The 27,960-nt window shown below is 43.2% G+C and overlaps 1 protein-coding gene across 1 annotated transcript; it reads left to right on the top strand.

The window, feature by feature from the left end:
* Window positions 1–247: 247 nt before the first annotated feature.
* Window positions 248–26,352, top strand: LOC139930256 (cytochrome P450 2F2-like). The gene is made up of 11 exons (XM_078282890.1): window positions 248–409; window positions 13,305–13,467; window positions 14,122–14,274; window positions 14,366–14,526; window positions 19,543–19,611; window positions 21,374–21,478; window positions 21,918–22,056; window positions 23,222–23,307; window positions 23,763–23,864; window positions 24,196–24,337; window positions 26,165–26,352. The coding sequence occupies exons 1-11, from the start codon at window positions 248–250 to the stop codon at window positions 26,350–26,352; spliced, it is 1,470 nt and encodes a 489-aa protein (XP_078139016.1).
* The last annotated feature ends 1,608 nt before the right edge of the window (window positions 26,353–27,960 follow it).

Genomic DNA, 27,960 nt, shown 5'->3' with positions numbered 1-27,960 from the left:
GTGGTCAAGGCCACCACCCTTTCCCTCTTATGCCGCCCGGAATCTCACTCCCACTCCGCTTTCAAACTGTCTGCATGAACAATAGTCGCCTAAAGGTGACTGGACTGCTGATTCGTCTTTGAAAAAGCAGAGAAAGGGGGTGGAGCATGGATGGAGAGAACACCATGAGGCTTGGGAGCAGAGTTCCATAACACTTTACTGCCAGTCAGATAGCTAGGGTCCAAGGTCCAGGCTAGTCCACTCCACCATGTTAGCTTCCTTCATCCTGCTATGGCTCTGTGTTTGCTTCTTCTTCTTCCGTCTCAAGACCCAGAGGCCGAAGAACTTCCCGCCCGGACCCACTCCCCTCCCCATATTTGGGAATCTGTTCAGCCTCAGCCTAGGGAATCCCTTGAAGGACTTTGAGAGGGTAAGAAAAATTCTCCTTGTTGCATTTAATGCATGTGCTCTGAACAGGAATGTCAGTAAAATGCAGAAATAGTTATACTATGGAAGTAATTATTATTATTATTAGTGCTGAAATCTTTTGAAGAGATCTATTGGTTATTTTTTATAGGCTAACTGCAGTACTATTGGCTACAGGTTGTAGGTATTTGGCATGTTGCCAGTCTGTTGTAGAGACTAGGATACTGAAACCTGTTGAAATACTTCAACAGAATAAGCAATTAATGATTAATGAGTGCTATAGTCGTTCCTAGTATTCTGGTGGCAGTGCACTCATAGTCTGACATAGACTATGGGCTTGTGAAAGTTAGTTTCCCACCCTGAAAGTTTATCAAGGCCTTAAGGTTTGTTTGACTGTGATTATGTTACAGATTTCTCTCTGTCTGTATAGAGTTGATCTGTTATGAACTTTGGCTGTACAAGCTATAGGCTGCTATGGGTGATGGCTGTCAAAACGCACACACACACACACACACACAGACACACTATTTTTCTGACCATACAACATCCAATATATGTAATGTAATTAGCTGTAGATCAGGCAAGTGTATTATAATCAGTAGCATATCATATTAAATCAATATATTGCGCAAAGTAGAGGTCACAGGTAAATATATTGCAGTAACTGAATATAGCCTAACCATAGGTGCGTATAACAGGTAAGTAGCCTATATGATAATTGATGTATATCTAGCAATAGTTAAAGAGTAACTAAACCCCAAACCCAATTTTTTGGTAAAGCCTGACACCTAATGGTGAAAACTAGGGTACTTAACTGGCCTTATCCTATTGGCTGGTCTTTGTGCCAGGTGATGTCACCACCTGTTGTACTCTATAGAGGGTGACATCACAGGGCACAGAGACCAGCCAATAGCAGATCACCTGTTCAGTACCCTAGTTTTCACCATTAGGTGTCAGGCTTCACCACAGATTTAGGTGGGGTTTAGTTACTCTTTAAGTACTTTAGAATAGGTAAATATACCGTTCTAAGTGTGACACCCACTAATGTGTAGTCACAAATGTGTGAATGTATTTTTTTTCCTCACTATTGAGGTATTTGATATTGAATTGTTTAATTGTCTATTTAGAAGGTATGTCACATTCTTTAGGCATATTCTCATTATCTGCAGAGTTAATACACTTGATATGCTAACTTTCGAACAGTAGGGGGCAGAGCGAGACTGTGGTGTTATATCTCTATGGTGGTTCCACTGTCTGTTACTGGTGTGTGCGCGCTGCCTACGGCTTCCCCTCAATACAACAGAGGGTACCGTGAAGTAAAGCCACGTCTCCCTGCCTCATTGTTTCTTTCTACTATTTTACAGGTTAGTAATGTACAAACAACCACAAAACTTGGTGCATATTATGCACCAAGTTTTGTGGTTGTTTGTACAGTGATGGCAAAACGAAGCTTTCTGAAGCAATGAGGCTTTCCTTTCAATTGTATCGAAAAAGGGTTCACTACTCGAAGCTTTTCAACACAGTGCTCGTTAGTGGCACCTGGTGGTCAAAAGGACGAAGAGCAGCTATGAATCTACTGTGTCTAATGAACTGCTTCGTTCTGGTGCTTTGAAAACATGTCATTTGTTGTGAAAACAATGCCAATCAGCCACGGATTATCCACCAGGCCCATTGGGCCGGTGCCCGGGGGCCTCCGACCTCTAGGGGCCTCCAAAACCCCACCAACTGTGGCCTCATCCTGTCTTTGTTTTTTTTTTAATCAAATCAAATAAATTAATTGAGTGTGTGTGTGTTGAAATACGAACCAATGAATGCAGAGTTACTTTATTTGCAAATAAAAAAAAATATTATGATTGGTTTGCTGGCTGTGTCTGTATCATGATGACGATGACGAGAGGTGAAACGTGACCGTGGGAATCTTAGCTAAGACAGAACAGACGACGTTAAAGTTAGCTGCTAACTAACAAACATGGATAAAAAACGGTGGAGCAGTGGAGCAGCAAAGCGAAAGGCTAAAAAAGAAAAGGATAGCAGAGACATTGTACTTCGGAAAAACATACCGACTATCTCGACTTTTTTCAAAAGTCGGCTCGCTAGCAAAGAGCCTGGCGAGGACGATGCTAACATTGGTAGCGAAGAGGAGGACAGTAACCCTGCAGCCACTACTAATTCAGCTGTCCCACCTCAACTTGAACCAGACCAGCATCCAAGAGGACCTGAGCATCAGCATGACACTAAGGCAGAGAACCACAGCCCTGCAACAGCCACCTGTTCAACTGCCCCACCCGAATCTCCACTTCAGCCCTGCTACACCGACACGGAGGCCCAGCCCAACACCGAAGCGGATGGCAGAGACCCGGTGGCGGGTACCAGTTTAGCAGCCCCACCTCAACTTGAACCTGACAAACCGCAACCAGGACCTAAGCATGGATCACCAATGCAGGAGAACTGGTTCAACAATGTTACAGATCCAGCTTTATGGGGAGACACGACCAGCGATATCGTGAAATCTATCCTCATCGAAAGGGGTGCAGCGGCTTTTCAAAACCGCAGATCCAACTATCCAGCCTCTGCCAGGGATAGGACCATTGGCGGTAAGAGTAGTTGCTTCAACATTGACTCGCTTTCTTGTCGTTTACCAAATGGACAGACAGTGTCGAGAGAATGGGTCATGTACTCTCCATCAAATGGAAATATCTATTGTTTTCCATGTAAGCTTTTCTCAAATAAGCATCATCAGTTTGTACAAGGATTTAGCGACTGGAAACACTCTGAACGCATTGGGGATCACGAGAGGAGTGATGAGCATAGGAGCTGCATGCTATCTTTACATCAGAGATGCAAGGGCACCGCGACCATTGACTCATCTTTGCCAAAACAAATGGAAGGAGCAAGACAATACTGGAGAGATGTCCTCAAAAGACTCATCAGCTAGTTGAGAGTCCAGATGATAGATGGCAGCGCCTGGAGGCACGCTGGCGGACAATAAGCCAGCAGATGAAAGAGCTTGAAGTGGAAATGGACAATGCCAGATTAACTTCATATCCACAAAGTGCCTTTTCTCACCCCTCATATCACTCATACCAATATGCTGCATATCAGCCTCATTACAGTGGCCTCCCTCATTTAGAACTGGTTTCCCCCACCCAGTGTCCGAGCCCCAGCGTGGGAGCAAGGGATCCCCCCTCTCATCTTCAAGCTCAGCTTGCGTCACTCCAACTAGCTCATCCGGTGTCTCGCCCTCAAGCACAGCCTGCGCCTCCTGCTTCACCGACACAGCCTGCGCCTCCTGCTTCGCTGATACAGCCTGTGGCTTCTGCGGCTCCTGCTTCACTGACGCAGCCTGCGCCTGCCCAATCAGAACAGCCATATAGTGCATTTCCCAGGTATTGGCAGTCTGCTCCACAGCCATACCCACCTGTTCAATATCTTGCACCACCTCCTGTACAATACTCCTACCCTGTGCAGCTTCCCGCACCCGCCTGGCCTCCAGATAACTCCAATATGCCCAGTATGATGGAGATGGCAATTGCTGCATCATTTGGCATCCCCAAGCCTAAATTAACCGTATTCAGCTCAGGGAGAGAAAGTGACTTTCTTATGCTCAAGAAGGGCCTGGACAGTGTGCTTGGTCCTCACAAACATTTAACTGAGGATTACAAGTATCAAGTCCTCCTTGACCATCTCAGATTCCCCTCTGCACTTCAAGTAGCTAAGCGGTATGTCAACAGTCTGACTCCATACACAAGTGCCATGCAAGCCCTCATTCAAAGATATGGTCAGCCCAGACAGCTGGTGCAGGGAGAACTCAAGGCCATTTTGAATGCTCCGGCAGTGAAGGCTGGGGATTATCAAGGTTTTGAGGACTTTGCAGCATCAGTTGGAACTCTGGTGGGCATGTTAAATATGATGGATGGCCCCTCATCATCAGAGCTGAGGTGTGGGTCCCATGTTGACACATTACTCACCAAACTACCTGCTAACTTCAGAGATGCATTCGCTGAACACTGCTTCAACAGGGGAATCATCCAGAGTGGCAGTGACAGGACATACACTCTTCCAGATCTAGCTGAGTGGCTTGAGAGGAAAGTCCAGACACTACAGGTGTCTCGTCGGATAACAGGGACATGCCCACCAGAACCTGCACATGCCGACAGTAAGGAGCGCAAAGCAGTTAAACAGCAAAGAGTCAAAACTGCTACTATTTTACTCGGTAACCAGCAGGGAGCCCAGCACTCTAATCCATCACCTGGCCCTAGCACCCCATCACAACCGAAGAAGCGTGACTGTTTTAAACCCTTCTGTCCTTACTGTAACAATCAGGAGCATTACCTCAGCGCCTGTGCTGACTTCGCTAAGCTCACTAGCAATGCAAGGGCCAGCTGGATAAAGGAGAAGAAAAGATGCTGGAGGTGTGGGAGAGGACACCAGCCTGAGAACTGCACTTTAAAGAAGCCCTGTGCTACCTGTGGGGAACAACACCTGCTTATACTGCATGAGGTGGCCCTTACAGAGAAAATCCTGACTGTAAGTGTCACGGGGATGCCCGATGCCCTATATTAACATACACCGCCAAACATTACCTGCATTAACTTTCATTTCTTTACCATAGATTACATCTTGGCGCCACTAAGAGATGTTAGTTAAGTGTTACTGTGTTTTGGTTTTGATTGTTAGATTCTCGCATTTTCATTGCAGTCTGTGTCTCACTGCAGTGTTTCAGCCATACTGGGAGGCCTACCGGCATTGGCCTACCTTTTCATTTTTGTGTTTTTTTTACAACTCATCTTGTAAATACTCCTGGTTTCTCCACAATAAATCCCACGTGGTGATATTGAAGCCTGCCTCGGCCTGTGCCTTCCTCTTCTACCCACTCGCCATCCTAACAGTAAGTACTTCCTCCAGCATGGTTTTCATAGACCAAGCTAGCCATTCAGGGAGAGTAATGCTAAAGGTTGTCCCAGTTCGTCTTCAGAATGGGAAAAAGACGCTGGACACGTATGCTGTTCTGGATGACGGCTCTGAAAGAACAATCATACTACAAGCTGCCGTACATTACCTTGGCCTTGTGGGGAAGGAAGAGGTCCTAGCTCTGAGGACAATTAGACAAGAAATAGTGCAGCTGAAGGGAGCTACTGTATCATTTAAAGTGTCGGCTATGACAAAAAAAGGGCCGAAACATGACATCTATCATGCCTTTACAGCAGCAGAACTGAATCTGGCAGAGCAGTCATGTGCAGCTGAATACCTGAAACAAAGATACAAACACCTGAGGGACATCCCACTGCAGTCCTTTAACAAAGTCAAGCCCATGCTCCTCATCGGGTCAGATAACACTCACCTGATAATACCTACACACCTGGTGCATACCGGTCCAATCTGTGGCCCTGTAGCTGTGTGCACAGCACTGGGATGGACCATGCAGGGACCAGCCAGCTTTCTCCAGCATTTATCAGGTGAGAGCAACTGTCTTCATTCATCATTCCTCTCCCCCTCAGAAGAGCTGCATCAACACGTCGAGAGACTTTGGCAGCTCGATACACTACCCTTCAGAAATAGCAAGGAGGTGATCCGCTCTGGTGAGGACAAAGCAGCCATAGAACAACTGGAGCAAAAGACTGTCCGTGTCACAGTTGACGGCGTGTCCCGCTACGCCACTCCGCTCCTGCATAAACGGAATGCACCCATTCTACATGCACCCCCCACTGCTGTGATGGCAGTCCTCAGAGCTATGGAGTGCCGTCTCTCTAACAACCCCGAGCAATCTGCAGTGTACAATGAGGAGATCCACAAGTTGGAGAAGGCTGGATATGTGGTGAAGATCAGCGCTAATGAGGTGAGCAACTCAAAGGAGTCGTGGTTTATCCCCCACCACATTGTATATCATAACAGTAAAGCCAGAATCGTCTTCAACTGCTCATTTAACTACCAGCAAGCTTCCCTTAACAACAACCTGCTTCCTGGGCCTACCCTGGGGTCATCACTGCTTGGAGTGCTGCTGAGGTTCAGGGAATATGCCGTGGCCATCAGGTGTGCCTCCTCCCCGAGGACCAGCCGCTGCTCCGCTTCCTGTGGCGTGACGGGGAGAAAGAGCGCAGCCCAGATGTCTATGAGTGGCGTGTACTGCCCTTCGGGACCACCTGTAGCCCATGCTGCGCTACATACGCACTGCAGCGCCATGTAAAAGACCACAGCGAAGGTAACGAAGAGGTAGTTACCTCTGTGCAGCAAGCATTTTATGTGGATAACTGCCTCCAGTCTCTGCAGTCTCAGGATCAGGCCAGTCATCTCATTGACAAGATGAGAGCACTCCTCGCCAGTGGGGGCTTTGAAATAAGACAGTGGGCCAGCAAAGTGCCTGTGGTTATCTCCCACATACCAACAGAAGCCAAGTCGGCAGGACGTGAGTTATGGCTGACAGCTAACAAGACAGACCCACACTCGGTCTCCTGTGGTGCTGCAGCCCCGACACACTGGGATACAAGCATCATGCCATTCCATCAACTGAACCCACCTTGAGGTACGTGTACTGAGTACTGGCGAGCCAATACGACCCACTCGGCTACATTATACCCTTTACAACGCGAACCAAGGTCCTGGTTCAAGCACTCTGGAAAAAGGAGAGAGGATGGGATGAGCCAATTGCTGACGAGCTCCTCCCCGTGTGGCAAGCATGGGAAAGGGAGTTGCCACAATTACAGAAAATCATCCTACCACGGTGTTACATTTCCGATGTTCCGGCCAGCACCCCTGTCGACCTACACATCTTCTCTGACGCCTCAGAGAGAGCTTATGGCTCTGTTGCCTACTTGATGGTTGAGGATGACAAAGGCAGAATTCAAGTGTCATTTGTGATGGCAAGGTCTCATGTAGCACCGAAAAAACAACTCTCGATACCCCGCCTAGAGCTGTGTGCTGCCCTAGCAGGAGCACAGTTAGCCAAGGTCCTGCAAACTGAACTGACCTTGCCAATACGGCAAACAATCCTGTGGAAAGATTCAACCACTGTCCTCCATTGGATCCAGTCAGAATCCCAGCAGTACAAGGTGTTTGTAGGGACGCGAATAGCAGAGATTCAGGAGCTCTGGAGATACGTCCCCTCTGAAGAGAACCCTGCCGACGATATCACCCGGGGGAAATCTTTACTGGATCTAGCTAAGCCTAACCGCTGGACATGTGGCCCAACATTCCTTCACCAGCCTCCAGCCGACTGGCCAGCTAACCCCGCAGTGAGTTCCATACCAACCGAGGAGACCCGCAACGCCACCTTCTGCGTAACATCTCAGTGACTGGCCCCATGGTTCCAGATCTAACCCAGTTTAAATCATGGCCTGAACTGGTACACGCCACATACCAGTCCCTACACGGAGCGGCTGCTCCACCCATGGCTGCCTCTAGCCGGCTAGAGACAGAGGTTGCCCTCCTGAAGAGATCACAGCAGGAGAGTTTCCCTGCAGAGGTGGCCGCACTACAGTCAGGTAATCCTCTCAGCCTTAAAAGTCATTTGCTGTCACTCTCCCCTGTGTATGACAATGCTGTAGGATTGATCAGGGTTGGAGGCCGGCTCCGAAAGGCAGAAAATTTGAAGGAGGATGCAATACACCCCATAGTTCTGGCACCAGACCACCCAGTCACAAAGCTGTTGGTACAGGACTACGATAACCGTCTGCTACATGCAGGTCCGGACCGTGTATTTGCAGAGATAAGAAGGACATATTGGATACTTCGTGGACGGCAAGTGGTCAAAAAACATCAACATGACTGTGTAGAGTGTCGTAAATGGCGCAGCAAACCAGTCATTCCCCAGATGGCAGACCTACAAGCCGCATGGCTACGCATCAACCAACCACCATATTGGTCCACCGGAGTGGACTGCTTTGGCCCATACACTATAAAAATAGGCCGCCGACATGAGAAAAGGTGGGGCATAATATTTAAATGCCTCACCACCAGGTGCGTGCATTTGGACCTTTTGTGCAGCATGGACACAGATTCCTTTTTGCTCACTCTGCGACGCTTTGTGGCGAGAAGAGGGAAACCATATGAAATCCTTTGCGACCGAGGCACTAATTTCCGGGGAGGAGAACGAGAGCTGCAAGAAGCCTTCGCTGCACTCGAGCCATATTTGAAGGAACAGCTTGCTGAACAGAGCATCAACTTCAAATTCAATCCACCACTCGCCCCACACTTCGGTGGTACATGGGAAAGGGAGATAAAATCAGTTAAAGCTTCCCTGCAAGTGGTCCTGAAAGACCAAACAGTCCCAGAAGAGGTTCTGATGACAGTGCTAGTAGAAGTTGAGGGGATCCTCAACTCAAAGCCCCTCGGCTATGTTACGTCTGACATTGCTGACCCCGACCCTATTACGCCAAATCTCCTGCTCATGGGACGGCGGGATGCATCCTTGCCACAAGCGGTGTACGCCACCAGTGACCTGCTAGGACGTCGTCGCTGGAAACACAGCCAAGTAATGACTGACCATTTCTGGGTCCGGTTTACTCAGAACTACCTCCCTAACCTTCAGCTTCGTTGGAAATGGCACACCTCTACCCCGGACCTCACCACAGACCAAGTGGTCATGATCGTCGACCCGCAGCTGCCGAGGGCGCTTTGGCCAGTCGGACGGGTAACCAAAGTCATCCCCAGTGACGATGGCAAGATACGCACAGCTGAGGTGAATATAAAAGGGACTACATATATTCGTCCTGTGGCCAAGCTCATCACACTTCCTAAAATGCCAGAGGACTGAGAAGCCGCTCCCATTGTGCAGCAGGGACATTTGTGTTATTACGAATTCACTTGGTGAATTTGGGGGTGGCTGTGCAAATTTACCTGCTCTGACTTGCCCTAGGGCAGTCTAGGCATGATCATCAAATGGACCCACAGGACTGTTACGTCACTCGACATGCGCACTGCGCAAGCTCAGCCGGTGTTCCTAAGAAAGGCAGAGTGAATGTGTGCTAAACAGGTCGTCGGTGATTTTTATAAGTTGTGCGTAAATGAAACTATAACCACAACTTCACAAATGATAAGTGGCTGTTTATTCATACTGGATACAGGATTCAATGTACACATCTGCCTTTACTCCTGTGGGACATTATTAAAGATTGTTGACTGAACTCTTGGATTGCCGCAGTTTTTCTGACAGAAGACTTAGGCCAGACTTATGTACACCAGCATTCAAAGCTGGACATATCGAAAAGTTTGGTCAGAAAGGCCGGGGCAATGTGTCTTATTTGTCATCGACAACTTGTGAAGAATTTATTGATGTCATGGGAGAGGCAGACTGTTGCGGATGAAATTCGGGAAGCAAAATACTTCTCTGTAGTTGTCGACTCAACCCCAGACTTGTCCCACGTCGATCAACTTACTTTCATTTTCACATTTGTCAACAAGGAAGGGAAAGTTGTTGAACGTTTTCTTGCTTTTGAGCCAATTGAAAGCCACATGGGCGAAAGTTTGGCAGAATGCGTTGTTGCCATGGTTGACAGCTTAGGCATGGAGCTGTCAAATTGCAGAGGCCAGTCATATGACAACGCCAGTAATATGTCTGGAAAGTATAATGGACTTCAAGCGCATCGAGAAGAGAAATCCCTTAATACATTATGTACCCTGCGCAGCTCACTCCCTGAATTTAGTTGGAGTCAAAACCATAGAGGCCAGCAGCCCAGAGGTTGGAAATTACTTTGACATGTTACCGTCACTGTATACCTTTTGTTCCTCCTCTACAAACCGATGGGGGAAAGTTTTCCGCAAAACGGACAGAATAAGTTTGACACTGAAATCTCTCTCAGGTACACAATGGAGCTGTCGAGCAGATGCCACCAAAGCTCTATGGAAAAACTACACAAAGATAAAGGAGGCACTTGCAAATATAGCCAGCTCAGATGATGAAAAAAGGGACACCAGACATGAAGCAGGAGCGCTGTGCGCTAAATTGGAGTATCTAGAAACTGCATTTATGGCCCATTTCTGGGATACAATCCTTGACAGATTTCAAGCCACAAGCCCAATGTTACAAAAAAGTGACATCAACATTTTAACAGCGGTGAGTCTTCTCGAGTCCTTGGGTGCTTTTGTTTCCACACAACATGACCAATTTGAGATATATGAAAAAGCAGCTCTGAACGTAACAGGTGTGTTCCACACCTACAAGTGTGACCTACAACGAAGCAGAAAACGAAAAACCTTTGCAGATGAAGGGAGTAGGCCTACAGAAGATTCGAGCAACCTACGTGATGGGAGGAAGAAATTTCAAATTGAGACGTTTTATGTAATCATAGACAAACTGGTGAGCTGTCTCGATCATCGCCTGTCTGCCTACAAGGACTTGACGGATATATTTGGGGTTTTATTCATGCCAGAAACAACGAGCAACAGTGAGATCACAAAACATGCCAATGCACTACTCAGTGCATATCCATCAGACTTAAACAGCGGCTTTGCCAACGAGTTTATACAGTTCAGATCATTCATGTGTGAACAAGACAAGTCGCCATCAAAGATGCTGAACACCATGTTGGAACTTGGCCTGCAATCCGCATTCCCTAACGTGTATGTAGCCTTGAGGATGTTTCTCACTTTGCCGGTGACAAACTGCGAAGGGGAGCGCTCATTTTCCCACATGGCGAGGATTAAAAATGAACTGAGAACAAGGATGAGTCAACGAGGCTTGAACTCTCTATCAATACTGGCAGTAGAGGCGGAACTCATCAGAGACCTGGACTTTAATGATGTGGTGGAGGAGTTTTCGAGGAGAAAGGCCAGAAAGAAGACCATCGCATAAGGTAGGCTTTCTCTCATATTATTCACACATTATGGACTATCCTAATTTAAGGTATATATTCTTGTCTCCAAGGTGTTGTGTTTATACAAGTAGTTGACATTGGTTGTTTTTGGAAAACATTAGGCTATTGTATCATTGTGTTTCTATGCCAGATTCTATGCGGATGTGTGATATGGTGAAAATCCTGTATGATAGGAAGTACAGGTTACATATATTATTATTTGCTATAGGTCTATACGCAGAGCAGTATGAATCGATCGCTGTGTGTGTGTGTGTGTGTGTGTGTGTGTGTGTGTGTGTGATTGATGGAAGAATCTGAATCATATAACTGTATTGGTGGAGGTGGGGCAGTATGTGCTTGCGTATGCCATTGAGCTACACACTGTAGGCTAATGATTGATATTGTTGGCGTTGATATTGTTGCCGCTGGCCCAGGAAAGTATTGTTGCAATCATGTGGTGTAAATCCTGTATGACAGAAGATATCTACAGGTGTTGATATTGTCCTTAAGGTTGTGATCATAGGCTGTAGCCTGTCAGTGTAAATCCTGTATAAGCTACAGGTGTTTCCAACAGATAGTATGCTACTACTGGATTGCGCATGGGAGGGCGGGGGGGGGGGGGGGGGGGGTGAAAGTGCTTGTAGACTGGGCAGTTAAAGTGCTTGTTGTTGGACGGATCTGTAGGCACAACACTCTTTTTTTGGTGTTTACAGATGTGTAGTTAGGTTCTTTTAGGATGTTTAGTGTATGGTACCTTTAGCTAGCCCATGCTAGCACCGGTTAGCCGTTTGTTCCCGCTTTGCTACGAAGTAGTTGTCTCAAATGTTGTGAATGTCTTTCTAGATGTGTTATTACCACAAGAAAGTAAATGTTAAGTAAAGGAATGGAAGTTAGCTTGTAATCTGAACAGTATTAATGTAACTTGTAACTTGGATGTACTGAATATAATTTTAGATTGAAGGTTTTCATTGTGTAACAAAATGACATTCTGATGCACTTAAATCTGAGTTTAAATTACATGACCTGAGGATGTATTTTATGTTATTCCTGATATTTTGTTGTGAAGATGTTTTTAAGAATATAAAAATGATATTTTTCTATACAAAGAAAAGGAAAAAAAGAGACATTGGATACACAATGATACAAGTGAGAGACCGAAATTGCACTTGCTGTGTTTAATAAATACAACAGAGGGTACCGTGAAGTAAAGCCACGTCTTCCTGCCTCATTATTTCTTTCCACTATTTTACAGCTTTATAACTGTTATTCTGGTGCCGACGCTGGTACCTGTAACATAAGCATATGATAATTGATGTGTATTTAGCAGTAGGTTAAGTACTTTCAAATGGGTAAATATACGGTTCTAGATAAGCTTGTACAAATGTTTTTGTTCAATAATTTGAAGGAAAAACTGAGAGAAAATAATACGAGGGAAAAAAAACACCTCTCACTTTCAAGTTGCCTGCCTTCAGCATCAACTTTTTTTTTGCCATTTTGAGTGTGCCGTGTGTGTGCTTGTGTGTGTATGACAAGCCTGATATAAAGTCTCTCACCCAGGTCTCCCACGACAACCAAACCTCTACCAGTAAAGAAGAATCACCCCAGGAGAGATTATTTAAGCTTAAAGGTCTCAGGAGGGGCTAGTCTGCCAGTGTGTGTGTCAGTGTGTGGCTTATTTAAAGAAGCAATAATTTTGGAAAAACTCTTGCCTTACTACTGGCTTTGTATATGCAGTGATTTATTTGCATGAAAAAAGTCATTCTGAGCTCATTTTATTTGTCTTTAAAGCCTTAAACAATTGCATCTGCAATGTTTGACAAGAGTGGCATTAAGCACACCTGCATTTTGAGTTATGATGAACTCAGCAAGTTCCAAAAAGCATATTTCCACCTTCGTCCATAGACAAGCACTGTAGATGAGGGCTGAGGCCAATTCCCTTTCAACTCAATCAAACAGCATCCAGATTTGCTCATGACAGAGTGTTCATTCTAAAATAGTTTTTCAATATTTTCAAAATTTGACTTTCTAAGAAAATCTGAAAGCTGTGCTATTGTGTCTTGGTCAGCACTATGATTTCAAATTTGAAGGGCTTCTTATCTTGATCTTCCCCAGCTGAGGAACTGCTATGGCAACGTCTACAGTCTGTTCATCGGTCCCAGACCGGCGGTCATCGTCAACGGGCTGCAGGCCATGAAGGAGGCTATGCTGACCAAGGCTGCGGACTTCGCCGGACGACCACAAGACCTCATGGTCAATGACGTCACCAAGGGGAAAGGTGAGACAGCGATGTGGTGTTCTGTGGTGACAGAGGATGGAAGATGGAGATAAGAACAAGTTCTGACCAAACTAGCTCATTTGGGAAAAAAACATTCTAAAACTCTGCATCTCTACCTATAGAAACTAAATTTAATGTAATGTGTTAACAGCAGCACAGTCTGATCTTCCTCCTAAACAGAGAGAAGACGTCTGTATACGTATGGACAGAGACATTCCAGAATGATGTTCTGTGTAGGCTCACCATCCTAACAACAGGGGAGGACAATATACATTCACTATATTGTCAAATGTACATCTGTTAAGGAGGAAAAAGGCCATGCTTTTGTTAACACATTACAATATTTTTAGTTTTGTATTTTTTCAGTTTCAGATTTTCCTTTTTGAAGGGTTATGTGTATAATTTGGACCATGACTGAACAAAGCTCACCTGGAATTCATCATCATGTCTTGAATTGTCTTTCTGTCTCAGTGATCTGCTCAATGCTTTCATTGAATCCACTTTGGTTCTTCTCAGGTTAAATACTTACAAGAAAATCCTCCATTTGACAATGATATATTTAGAGACAACGCTATGTTGGATGATGGTAACAATTTGGGAGTGATGGCAAATCCATATGCTGATATACTCTCTGTGTCACCACACCGATTATAGGAGTGATTCTGGCAGACTACGGCCCCGGCTGGAGGGAGCACCGTCGCTTTGCTCTGATGACCCTGAGGAACTTTGGTCTGGGGAAGCAGTCCATGGAGGAGAGGATTCTGGGAGAGATACAACACATCATGGAACCGCTGGAAAAGAGTGTTGGTATGCCACCTATGGGTCTGCTCGTTCCTGGGCCCTCTCTGTTGCATTGCTGCAGTGAGTTGAGTTGTGCCGCGTTGTGTCTCTTTTACAGGTAAAACTTTGAGTCCTCAGGTTTTGTTCCATAACGCGGCCTCTAACATCATCTGCCAGGTTCTGTTCGGTACGCGCTACGACTACGATGACGAGTTCATCAAGCTGATAGTTCACCTCTTCACAGAGAATGCCAAGATAGCCAATGGGCCCTGGGCTATGGTGAGTCACAGCATGTTCGTAAAGGAATAACTTTAGCTCACAAATGTCAAGAATATGGCTCCTGTTGTGAATGTAAGTAAGAATGAATGTACTGTACACATCCCTTCACACATGAAGGGACAAATGCCACTGTTTAAAATTGATCACGTTTTATAATATATTGCCTAAATAGTCTTAATACCTGTGCATGTTTGTCTTTCTTATCAACAAGCAATATGGAAAGATGATGTGCTGAAGGTCAAAACCAGCAAGACTTTACTTTTAAGCACCATCAAAGTGAAAGTATGATATGAATTAATCAGGAGGTATAGCATTATCAATCACAACATATTATTTTTGAACAATATTTTTGAAGTAAAACAATTAGCCTATATTATAGCTAAGGCTGGGTATTGGCAAGGACCTCACGATACGATACGTATCACGATACATGGGTCACGATACGACTGTATCACGATATATTGCGATACGATACATATTGCGATACATTGCAATACTTACATAATTTACTGAAAATTTAAAAATAGAGCTGAAAATACAACTTGCTGTGTACCACCTGCAGGCCTGGAATTAATTTTTTTTTTTCATTTTTATGGCAAGGCCACTTTGGCCTTTGATAAATACAAATTTATTGGGACATCGCGGCCAAAATGTAGGGCACCAAGGCCAAAACCAATGGTTATTAAAATCCTTTTTTCATTTCTTTTTCCTCAACAAAATAAATATCCTAATAGAAAAATTAATTACTCTCTCTCTCTCTCTTTCTGTCTCTCGCTCTCTCTCTTTCTCTGTCTCTCGCTCTCTCTCTTTCTGTCTCGCTCTCTCTTTCTCTGTCTCTCGCTCTCTCTCTCTCTTGCTCTCTCTGTTGCTCCCCCTCTCTCTCTCTCTCTGTCGCTCGGTCTCTGTCTCTCTCTCTCGCGCGCTCATTCGCTCTCTCACTGGACCCGTCTGTTCGCCTCCCACTGCACACGCATGAGGGATATTTTTTTTCCATGCCAAGAATACGGCCGACTGAATTCCCAAAAAGAAGAACTACCAGTTAACGTTACTCGGAATACAGCTGAGTTTCCGAGATTAGCACGCTGTATAGCCTAGCTGCTAGTCAGTATCCACTGAGTGGACTGATAACGTTAATATTAACTTTTTAACTCTGACTCTGAATGTTTGCTCCCTCAATCCAGATTAATATTAAAAAATATTTTCAAAGAAGGAAAAGGACTGGTCCTGAGGAGGAGCAGGACAGTCTGGACCAGAGGAGCTGCTGAGCAGTAAAACAGAGTAGATAATAATGTAGCGTGTAGAGTCGCAATTATCAAATCTAGAATTTAGTAAAGGCATGAAAATATGAAACTTTGATAAAAACATCAATTTACACTCGTAGGGGGCACCACCTTCGTAGATGAAGGACCTTTACTTATACTAATCAGTCATCAGTCTAAAGATCGTGAAATCTTTTCAATACAGGGATTACTTTACTCTGCAAGTAAGGAAACACATAACAACTTCTCTGTAATAAATGGGAATATTTATTTAACTATACAAGCATAACAAATTCAATGAGATAAGCAATATAATGCACGTATATTGATCACCAGAATGAAGCACGGAAACTATAGACTAAAAATAGACATGAAATGCAATGAAACAAATTAAGAATGAAAGGGAAATGATAATGAAATGTGGGAAGAAGAATTGGCAGCAGTAAATGGAGGTATGTATGGATCAATCAACCAGAGAAACGAGGCGGAAAGCTACGGGGCGACTAAACTATAAAAGCCTAACTTTTCCTGATCTATTTAAGTAATTTGAATCTAAGCTGTTGCATCAACTCTCAGCAGTAAAGACGTGGATAATCAGAGCCTACTTTGTTCAGTTGAGAAGTCCTGCCGGTCGGGTTGTCTGGTCCCGCTGAGCTCGGAGAGACGGGCTCGGCTTGGCCGGTTACCTGGCAACGGCAGACGCTGGTGGAACAGCTGGTCTCTGATGTGTTATCGTCACGTCGAGGCAAGCAGCGCTACCGGCTTTTCACAGCTGTAGACAACAGGCCTCTCTGGATGTGGAACACTGCGGCGACGTTGCATCAGTGTTTGACTGCTGGTCTTGGAAGAGTTGACGTTTCTAGCTCTTCTAACTGTTATAAAACTAAATTATCTCGTTCCTAAATAGCTTCGAAAATGATCTTCGCTTGGCCGAGCGTTGATAACTTCTTGACTATTAGAGGCGAGGTTCAAACTTCTTGTACGCGATTCTTAAGTTCATCTGGAGAAGACGTCTCTAACTCCAGGTTCAAACTCTTAAGTTTCAGCTAAGGTCGAATTGTAGCTAAATTGTTGGTCTTGGCTTCAGCAGGTTTCTTGGTGAGGGCGGAATGTTGAACTGTCTGAAAACCCAGATAAGAACATTTTATAGCTCTTTGAATTCTCAGGCGTGGTTTGCCATGCAAATCACGCTTCGCGCTCTTTTTCTGTTTACTAATTAATTTGTTTGAGAAGATTTCACCCCGAACTGAGAGGGAGGGGGGAAAGGAATGCAAGAGGAATCATTCCTCTAGTCTATTTTATTTTGGGATCTATTACTAAGTGATCTTAATAAAGATTCCTTTTAAAATAATATGTCGGTATTTTACATCTCCACCAATTACTGTTGTCAATTGATTGAAATAATAAAAACCTGTCAACTTACATTCAGACTTATATAGCTAGCACATCAATATAAGGACATCAAATACCTTCCTGGTACAATCTGTGGCTATAAAGTCTTCATCAAGTTAACTCGTATATGTGACTTGGGTCTCTAACTTCGTGATCAATATGAGAAAGACAATTTAAACATTTAAGACATTTGGACGCACTGACATTTTATACGGACCTGTCGTCGCTATAAATGACCACAAGGTGGCAGTGTAGGACCATGAAAATAGGAGCGTGTCTCTGGATGAATATCTGATACACTTCAATCATTTAATGCATCATGGTCTGTGCATGTAACTTTAGCTATTGAACATCTTCACCATATATATGGGCCTATAGTCAACACATCTAGTATACTTCAAACTACAAAATAGATCCATTAAAGACATTGGGAAAATATAGTTGAAAGTAGGTTTTAAAGGAATGTGAAAAGGGAAGAGATTTATGACTGTCCTGATTTAGAGAGGGGGTAGTGATGAGACTCTGGATAGTGTCAACAGCAGTCATTGGTTCCTTCGTATTGACACGGTGTGTATTCCCGTTCTCACCCAATGGTGACTGTCCCTTCTGATTAACCAGAACAGTCTGGTACTCCAAATGAAGAAAGGAGGGTGATTCCCTATATTCAGATGTGTGAGAAGTATGGATGTGTGATTGTATAGTTCATTAGTATTCCTGAGTTCTTGAGTCCTTCTCCTCCTGATGGCTGAAAGATAAAGGTCGTTAATTGTGGAATGTGTGAGTTTCAAAGCTCTTCACCGGGTTGGTATCCTGACGTTAATTTCCTGAGCTGTCCTGTGGAGACATCTCTGGCTGGCATAGACTCAACTCCTTGAGCCATGGACTGTGTCCATTCGACACCTTTATGGCCACTTGTTGTGATAGGCCATTTGGTGTTGATTCAAGAAGACAACAGAAAGGTTGTGGGCTTTCTGCAAATGTCTCACTGGTATCGCTACAATAATGTCAAAGGCTGTAATGTAACGATGTAAAGATACAGGAGAGACTGACAGCACAGAGAGATGCAGCAGGGCAGAGGCGCAGAAAAGCAGATTTATCTGTAAAAGGAGTCTCATTTCTATTCTTCACCTTGTAGACAAAAGCAACAACAAACAGAACAGTGTAGCACTGTTTATATTTTTAAGTTCTGTTATCTTTGACACAAAGTACTTTAGATATCTACAGGTTAGTTATTTGTTTGACAAATGGAACTATTTAAAATGGAGGAGGCCTACATTAGATAATTTTTCAGCCATCCAGGCTCCATGGGATCCTTTATTGATATTAGCCCCCCCCCCCCCCCCCCCCCCCCCCGTTGCCAACCCACCTACCACCACAAATACATTCAAATTCTGTGGGAAACACTGTGTAACATACATGTTAACAGTTGGATTTTAAAACCATTTATTTACATAATTAACATCTAGCTATTTGTACTCAGATGTCAAATATGGTCTAAAAAAAATCTACTGAAAAGTCTGGAAATTTGAGTCTGGAAAAGTATGGAATTTTGAAATGGAAAATGTGTAGGAACCCTGTTTTAAGGGCACAACGGCCAGTTCAAAACAGGGCATGCCAACCTGGCCGCGTGGATAGTTAATTTTAGAAGGGGCATTACGGCCACACTCCGGGGCATCCACGGCACTGGCCGTTTGGCCGTGGTATACGTTCATTCCTGCCCTGCACCTGGGTAGTCTAATATGTACATCACATTATATTGATAACTCAGCGGACAAATTGAGTCAAAACTATTTAATTCAAAGGGATTTGAGGGAAATTTAAGGACATTTTAAACCATTTAAAACATGAATTTTTTTTTTTTAATGTATCGACACGAGGGGCTGGAAAATTGATACAGTATCGTGGAAAAAAATATTGCAATACTCAGCTGTATCGATTTTTTTGCACAGCCCTAATTATAGCCTATAACAAGTGCAGAGCAAAGATAAATTAGTATGGTATATCCAAATATAGTTGACTATTTGTAAAAAAAAAAAAAAGAGTTGTTAAACATCCTGTGTGAAAAGGACAGACAAGCCTGCCCCACACCACCAACTGTTTCCAAAGCAACAGCAACTCTTGTACAGACCTTAAAAAAAACTGTTAATGAAAAAACATAATTTTAGCTCAAAATATGAATAACACTTTCAACTTGGGAAGAATCTGGCCCATATCAACCTCAGTTGTTGAAGACAGAAATTAGCAGTAGTCATCTCTCTCACCTCTTCCCATTCAAGTGATAAATTGGGGGCCAATTCGCCTGCTCAGTGTTTTTCCTGCCAGGAAGTGGGGTTAAACTGAAATAATGGTTTATCTTTCCCTACAGCTGTATGACTCTATTCCCATGATCCGCCACTTGCCGCTGCCCTTCATGAAGGCCTTTGAGAATGTGGAGGTATGTTCACTGGACCTGGGGAACGTGAGGACTTTAATTTTACCAGTTGTGGACATATAATGACCCAGGAAAATGATTGTTTAAAGGCATACTGAGTAGGATTTCAACACAAAGTGTTGAAATCCCCCCGGTTGCCAGTATGGTAAAAAACGGTAAAAAACGGTAAAAAAAAAAACTACAGCAAGGTGAAACGCCAAGCAGGAGAGGATGGGGATGAAGAGCGACGCGGAGTTGGCCTGTTTTCTTTTGGACAGGTAGGTGCTGGTTAGCTTAGCTATCAGCTTTTCTACTACAACGAAGCTACGCTAACAACGGTAGCTAGCTGCCAGCTCACGACACACACTAGCTCTGACCAGTTACTCTATATTAGAGTTTGGACGGCTACCGCAGCCAGTGTGGCTTTTAGATATAAAATGATTCAGCAATGGTTTTTCGTTGCAGCCGGACACACCCACTGCCAAAAGACTGACGCTCAGAAACGTCCCAAACATTCAGAAATAAGAAAATCCAGGCAGAAGGCAGAGTCTCTGCAGACACACACACTGTCACACACTACCAGTGGGCCATAAGTAATGATTGAGTAGGATCATTTTTACATGAGTTTATGCTATTTCAAGGGGGAAAATCCTGCTCAGTATGCCTTTAAATAAATTTAAAACGAATTATGGAATATTATTAAATTCATAAGGAATGCTACTGAATTTGATTGAACGTGTGCTATGTGGAGATTTCCGTGAGACGTAATGATTTAAACAAATAAACACACGCGGGCCAGCTGTGTTGCTGTTTTCACCTCTTTTCTAAAGCTTGTTGTCAGGTTCGGCCCGAGTCGTAGCTTTTCCTTTTTTTAAAACTAGCTTGTCTCCTCCCTTGCTGTTTGAAAGCGGCGCTCTCCCCCTCCCACTCCTGAAAAAAATTCTGGTAATGGCAGAATTGCGAGCGAGTAAACTTGTTCAACTAGTAAACTTGCTACCTACCTCTTCACGTGTCATCGTGGGACATGTAACCTTCAGCGGGAGAGAAATCTGGCAAAGCGAGACTGGTAACCGGAGATATTTCTCTGTAGGTACGTTTATTTTAGCCATTAGCCTTTATGCACGGTTTGTCCTTAAAGAGTAACTAAACCTCAAACCCAAATCTTTGGTGAAGCCTGACAGCTAAAGGTGAAAAGTAGGGTACTGAACAGGCCATCTGCTATTGGCTGGTCTTTGTGCCAGGTGATGGCATGGAAGGTGACATCACCTGGCACAAACACCAGCCAATAGCAGATGGTCAGTGCAGTACCCTACTTTTCACCATTAGGTGTCAGGCTTCACCACAGATTTTGGTGGGGTTTAGTTACTCTTTAAGGGCTTCCTTCGCCCAGTAGTTTTGCTGTGTGTGTTTACAAAATGTGCTGCGGTTTCTGTCACCCTCTAGTGGTCAAAGAATCGCTTAGTGTAGCTTTAAAAATAGTACACCTTTTGAGGATGCAGTTTGCATTTTTGAAATATTAAGTAGTAAATGTTCATGGAAAAAATGGATAAACTGTTGAAAACATTCAATATTGGTGGTATCCAAGAAAAAGCCCCAAAAAGTCAACCTTTAAGATTAATTTTTGGCCATTTTAAGCAGGGACATTGGAATTTTTCTCTCTGACCTCACACACTTAGCCCGCTACACATATGCATTTGAAGTCAAAAGAAAAAACAAATCTCTGTAATATATATAATTGGTGTGTTGCTACTGTGAACACTGTGTATTTACCGTATTTTTTTCTCAGGTTTGCCAGAAACTTTCGACTCGTCTGGTAAGTGAGCATAAGAAAACCAGAGTCCCTGGAAAACCACGAGACTTCATAGACTGCTATCTGGACGAACTGGATAAGGTGTGTGAAACAATTAGGGCTGCAACTAACGATTATTTTCATTACCGATTAATCTATTGATTCTTTTTTTGATGAATTGATTAATCATTTAGTCTAAAAATGACAAATACCCATCACAAGTTACTAGAGCCCACAATTCAAATTACTTATTTAGTCTGACCAGTATTCATTTTATAACAATATGAAATGAAGAAAAGCAAATTTGTCAAGCTGTAACTAGCAAATTTTGGTAGTTTTACTGGATAAATGACTAAAATGATTGATCGATTATCCAAATTATAATCTCTTAATCTCTTGTTGATCGATTAACCGAGTCATCGTTTCAGCACTAGATACATACACTTTAAAAACAGAGCATATTTCCCAGGCCTTTATAGAAAACTCTATAGATTCCATAAACTATAAAAAACACAGAGGAAGATCTCTCTGCTCTTTCCAGAGAGGAGACGACGGCTCTTCCTTTTCCGAGGATCAACTGATCACGTATGTTCTGGATCTTCACTTTGCTGGGACCGACACCACCTCCAACACCCTGCTCACTGGCTTCCTCTACCTTATGACCCACCCGCACATACAGGGTAAGTGTGTGTACATACGTATGTATGTACGTATGTATCTATCTATCGTTATATATATAAATATATATTGTGCTATTGTTCTGTCGTTGGTTCATTCTGTCATTTGTTCAGTAGTTCTATCTATCTATCTATCTCATCTATTGTACTATCTAATATTTGTTCTATTGTTCTATAAATCATTTGTTCTGTTTGTTTTATCCCTTTTTGTATCATTTGTTGCATTGTTTTTTCACTATCTATTGTTCTGTCATTTTGTCTTTCATTCTATCATTCTACAATTTTACCTGTTCTGTCTGGTGTTATATATATTGTTCAACTGTTCTATTTATCGCTGTATTATTCTAGGATTTTATCTATTGTGCTATCTATCATTCTATGGTTCTACCTATCTTTCTATGATTCTATCTATTGTTCTATTGTGTGACATGTCATTCCATCATCTTTCCATCTCTATATGGGTTTAGCTTTTACCGACTCTCACTTCTCTTGTCCTGTCTTGTCAGTGCTATTGCGGCTTCTACGCTAGATGGGAACATGTTTAGCCGCCCACAGATGCCATGACATGATCAACGCGCTGTATTTTGATTAACTGTTAGTTTACTCACAGTTTGATGATCCACGATGGTTCGGGTGGTCCAGGGGTTTGAATGGGTAGGCTACTAAGAATTGTTGGGTTAGGCTATAAACTGCTTTGGCTGACTGTCGTGTCATAAACGAAACCAAAACCCCAAACAAATGTTCCCCAAAATAAACAGGCCTTTTTTAAATAAATCAAAACCAGTGGGGAATAAACGAATTCACCAAACAGAACTAAGATTAAACCAAACAAAATAACCAAAACACGTGGCGGTTGAAGACTGTATCTCCGTGGCCTCCACAGTCCACCAATTTCAGCACACCTGCCTTAATTAAGGGGCTCCTGAGATGTGAGGTCAGGTGATGCCGTAAGCTTGGTTTAGCAACAAAAACTACCACTAGGTGCCGCCAATCTATTTACATGGAAATAATTGAAAACAATAGGAAATTATAAGAGCTTGCTAGAAATGGCTCTAACAAGTGCCTTCTTCATGTTACAGTTTAAAATCTTATTTGTGGACTGCAACATCTGATGTTAAAAATCAACATCCTTTCTTTCTCTCTTTCTTTCTTTCTTTCCTTCTTTCAGAGCGTTGTCAGCAGGAGATAGACCAGGTGTTGGACGGGAAGGATCCGGCCAGTTTTGAAGACCGACACAACATGCCCTACATGCAGGTACATTATTAGATAGATTTCTCAGAATAGTTTCATTTTGATATTTCATGTGCACGTGCTTCTGTGTAGCACAGTGGGTAGAGCATTACACAAACACTATAAACAACCATTAAATGGCATATGAGAGAATCAATCCATGCTGGGGTTCTATTTAGGGTAGCCTACTTTTCATGAAAAAGGGTTATCACTAGATGTGGAAATACTGCACATCCTATTACACTTTTCTGTATGTACGTTAATTGAACCAAATCAACCCCATTTTAGACTAGTAACCCATTGGAGTCACATTATTTTATGTAGTCTACTTTATATTAGAGGCACTTAGGAAGAGCTTGGGAACATAAAATTGTTATCTGTGTGCTTTAATGTGTCTGGGTTCCTGGGTGAGCGACTTTGTGTCCCAGGCTGAAAAAGTATAAGAACATGATGCCTAATGGCTATCTCTGTCCATGCAGGCTATGATCCATGAGGTCCAGAGGATAGCCAACACTGTTCCTCTCAGTGTCTTCCACTGCACCACTAAAGACACAGAGCTCATGGGATACTCCATACCCAGGGTAAGGGGTGACTGACTGGTGTTATAGAGCGTTTTGGCATTATACAATACAGTAGTGTGTTTTGGGAAGAAACCTTACTGTACGGCTACATTTGGAAAAGTAAATGCCATAAGGAAGGGAAAGTTAAGATGTAAAACACAGTTGTCTATCCAATAATGCATCACATTCATGACAGGCATTTTATGTGTTTAGTCAGTTAGTATCAGATGTAGCAAAATAGTTTATTTGCAAAGAAAGTGAGGTAAAAATAAGATTATATAGTTCTCCATTTCTGAATATTGTTTCTGCCTCCCTCTATGTCCCTCCCTTGTTCATCCCATTTTGTCCTCAGGGTACAATGATCATCCCTAACCTGACCTCAGTGCTGTATGAGGAGGGACAGTGGAAGTATCCCCACGACTTCAACCCTGAAAACTTCCTCAACGACCAGGGAGAATTTGTGAAGCCAGAGGCCTTCATGCCTTTCTCTGCAGGTACGAGAGCAGGATCCTCAGGCACAAAGCTGTTTCCCGCTGTGTTTTCAGTTCAGCAAACAGCAGCTCTTTCAGAAAGAACTCACTAAGAGAATGTAAACATAGAGGTTACAAGCAACATTTTCTGTATTATTTTAAATCCCTCCCTAGATTTTAAAGAGTTTTCCCCACTCTACCATGATGACTTGTCAAAGAATTGTAATACAGTAATGATAACTAAGGATAAATATTATATACTATTATTATTTTGACTATTACAAAGTGCTTTACAAACAATATAACAATAATAAGTAAAAGCCAATAAGAAACAATAAAAATGCAAGACATAAATTTCAGCATACAATTACATGAGAATTAAACACGTCGGCTTAATAAAATACGTACAAATACATTTGAATAATACTTCAAATAAGAGTGCGTTTTAAGATAACACAGATTTTGCCTGCCCAAGCTCCTCAGGCAGGGTTTTTCAAAGCCTAGGACCAGATGATGAAGGCCTAGACACCATTAGCCTGTGATCTCTGAAGATCTCTGAATGGCCAGGAAGTCATTTGGGTCCAGTCCTTTATCTCTGTACACCACGCCTGTACCTACAAGAGATTAGGAGTATAGGGATTAGGAGTTATGTTTTATTAGGAGTTATCTTTGAACAATGTAGGAACATTGCAGAGATAAGATATTACTACCACTAACGCCTGATCGCCTCAGCAAGGTCATTTCAAAGCATAGGGACTTTTCCCCTCTTGCTACACCTCATCATTAGCTTGCTAGGCTACTGAACTGCAGTCAATAGGGGATAGATTCCCCAAAGGTTAGGTAAGGTGAGTTTCTGTGGTTGACATCTACACTCACTGAGCACTTTATTAGGAGCACGGTGTTCCTAATAAAGTGCTCAGAGTAAGCAGGTGTACAGGTGTTCCTAATAAAGTGCTCGGTGAGTGCTCACGGAGCACTTTATTAGGAACACCTGTACACCTGCTTACTCATGCAATTATCCAGTCAGCCAATCATGTGGCAGCAGTGCAATGCTTAAGATCATGCAGATACAGGTCAGCAGCTTCAGTTCATGTTCACATCAAACATCAGAATGGGGAAAAAATGTGATCTCAGTGACTTTGACCGTGGCATGGTTGTTGGTGCCAGGCGGGCTGGTTTGAGTATTTCTGAAACTGCTGATCTCCTGGGATTTTCACGCACAACAGTCTCTAGAGTTTACACAGAATGGTGCGAAAAACAAAAAACATCCAGTGAGCGGCAGTTCTGCGGACGGAAACACCTTGTTGATGAGAGGAGGAGAATGGCCAGACTGGTTGGAGCTGACAGAAAGGCTTCAGTAACTCAGATAACCTCTTTACAACTGTGGTGATCAGAAAAGCATCTCAGAATGCACAACACGTCCAACCTGGAGTCGCATGTCACTTTGCTAGCTGATACCTACCCAGTATTAGTACTGAGTACTTTATTAGGAACACCGTGTTCCTAATAAAGTGCTCGGTGAGTGTATAGTCATATGGCAGTACTGCATGTGCCATCCAAAAATCTGTTGTTAGACCAATGATCCTGAGTTCTAGGTCCAGGACACTTTGACAAGACATTTGATGGACACAGCGCCTGTAACCTGTGACAATTCAGTTATAGGACAGTTTCTCTCACCACTGGTCCACACTGCCACCATGTTTCAAATTTTCAACATTTTCAATATTGGACTTGCCGGTTACCTGTATGCCCCAGGTGTTCCTACAAAAGGACTCTCTGGTTATCTAGGTGTTTGGGGGAGGGTCTAGCCAAATAGTTGTAGTTAAATTTGTTGTTTGTCTTACTTCCCAGGTCCCCGTATGTGTCTTGGAGAGGGCCTGGCTCGTATGGAGCTCTTCCTCATCTTGGTGACTCTGCTGAGGAGGTTCCAGTTCACCTGGCCAGAGGACGCAGGACAGCCAGACTACACTCCGGTCTTTGGGGTCACTCTGACCCCCAAACCGTACCGCATGAAGGTCCAAATCAGGGCCGCCAAGTAGGGCTGCACGATTAATCGTATTAAAATCGCGATCTCGATTCATACCTCTATGCGATCTCATTTCTAAATGACAACGATTCTGTCGCATGTTCATCAGGGACATCTGTTGCATCAAATGAAGCGCTCCTAACAAGTGACAACACCGTTTCACCACGTGACAAAATGCGCACAAATGCAGAACGGGCAGAAAGGAAAACAACTCCAGAGAGAGACATAATGGAAAACAGTAGACACACACGGGAAAACACTTGTTCAAAGGTTGTGTTCTAAATAAAAGAAGAAGAGAGATGTAAGTTAATTGTTTTTATAAGTGTTGGATTCATCAAGCGTTTGAATTAAGCTGTTTTGTCTGTTAAAAAACAAGCTCATATCTTTGACAGGCCGACAGCGCGTGTGTTGAGCTCAATTCAATTCAATGCATTCCCACACGATTATCAATTAAACTAATTCCACTAACGTTACTTAAATACCACAAGGTAATGATGCTACCTACCGTTAACGTTTGTAGGGCAGCAGATTAGGAGTTATCAGGTTACTGTTTACATTAGTGATGCGCTGGTCAGGTTTTTTTCAACCCGCGACCACCCAATCCGACACATACACATATCCGAACCCGCCTGATCCATTTTCATACACATAAAACATCGACCCGAAACCGATCCACAACCCGAAAAAAAAAAAAAGATTCAGGAAGCCAGGTAATTTCCCAAAGACTCCTGTAACTAAGGCTATACTTAATGCTGCACTGTGCTGCTGTGTGCGCAGAATGAAATGTATGGCGGAATAAACCAGCTGGAGATTGGAGAAGTTTATTCCGTTAATTAAATTTAAATTTCTGTGTAATTTTTGTTGTTTCTGTCTGTATCAGGCAAAAGAGTGCAGTAAAAAATTATATTAAAAATTGTTTTGCTTAAAAATCGTGAGAGAGAATCGTGATTTCTCAATTCTAAGCAAGAAAATCGAGATTCTCATTTTATCCAGAATCTTGCAGCCCTACCGCCAAGTGAGGAAATCTGGAGACAGAGTATGGAGGGATTCCTGTGTCAATAATCACAAATGTATGTAATAAAATGAATAGAAATATAAATGGAAAAATATAAATAAATACTTAAATTTGTTTCCTCCTTTTACTCACTTTGGGCTGTATATCATGAATGAACAATTTATAACAAACAAATACCTGTGGAGGATGCAGTTTGAAGGTTTTTTGATGCTGGGTCAGGCCGAGCTGATTGGCTGGGTGTCTGTTGAGATGTGGAGGGATGGTCTGTAGATGTCTGTAGATGTGTCCTGTGGTGTGTCTCTGATCAGTGCTGTGCATTCTGATGTTAGTCAGCGGATTGCTGCTTGGGCCTGTATTTGGTTGTGAAAGCCAAGAGTTTTAAATCTTGGATCCAGCAACATTGCAAGTGTCAACACACTCATGGACTCAAGACCTGAAAATTTGTCATTAAGGATTCTAGACAGGTTCTGCCCCAGCTGTGTTGCTCTGTTGTTGGTGATCTGTGGCAGTATTTCATTTACTTTGTAGTGTAGCATTTTGATTAGAGGAATGACCTTTGAACCAGAGACGCTCTTCTCCTTGGAAAGTTCCTCAATGGCCACTTGG

This window comes from Centroberyx gerrardi, chromosome 4 (genome assembly GCF_048128805.1).
Source record: "Centroberyx gerrardi isolate f3 chromosome 4, fCenGer3.hap1.cur.20231027, whole genome shotgun sequence".
NCBI classification, from domain to species: domain Eukaryota; kingdom Metazoa; phylum Chordata; class Actinopteri; order Beryciformes; family Berycidae; genus Centroberyx; species Centroberyx gerrardi.
Note: the sequence above shows the minus strand (reverse complement) of the source record. Positions and strands in the feature narration are given on the sequence as shown.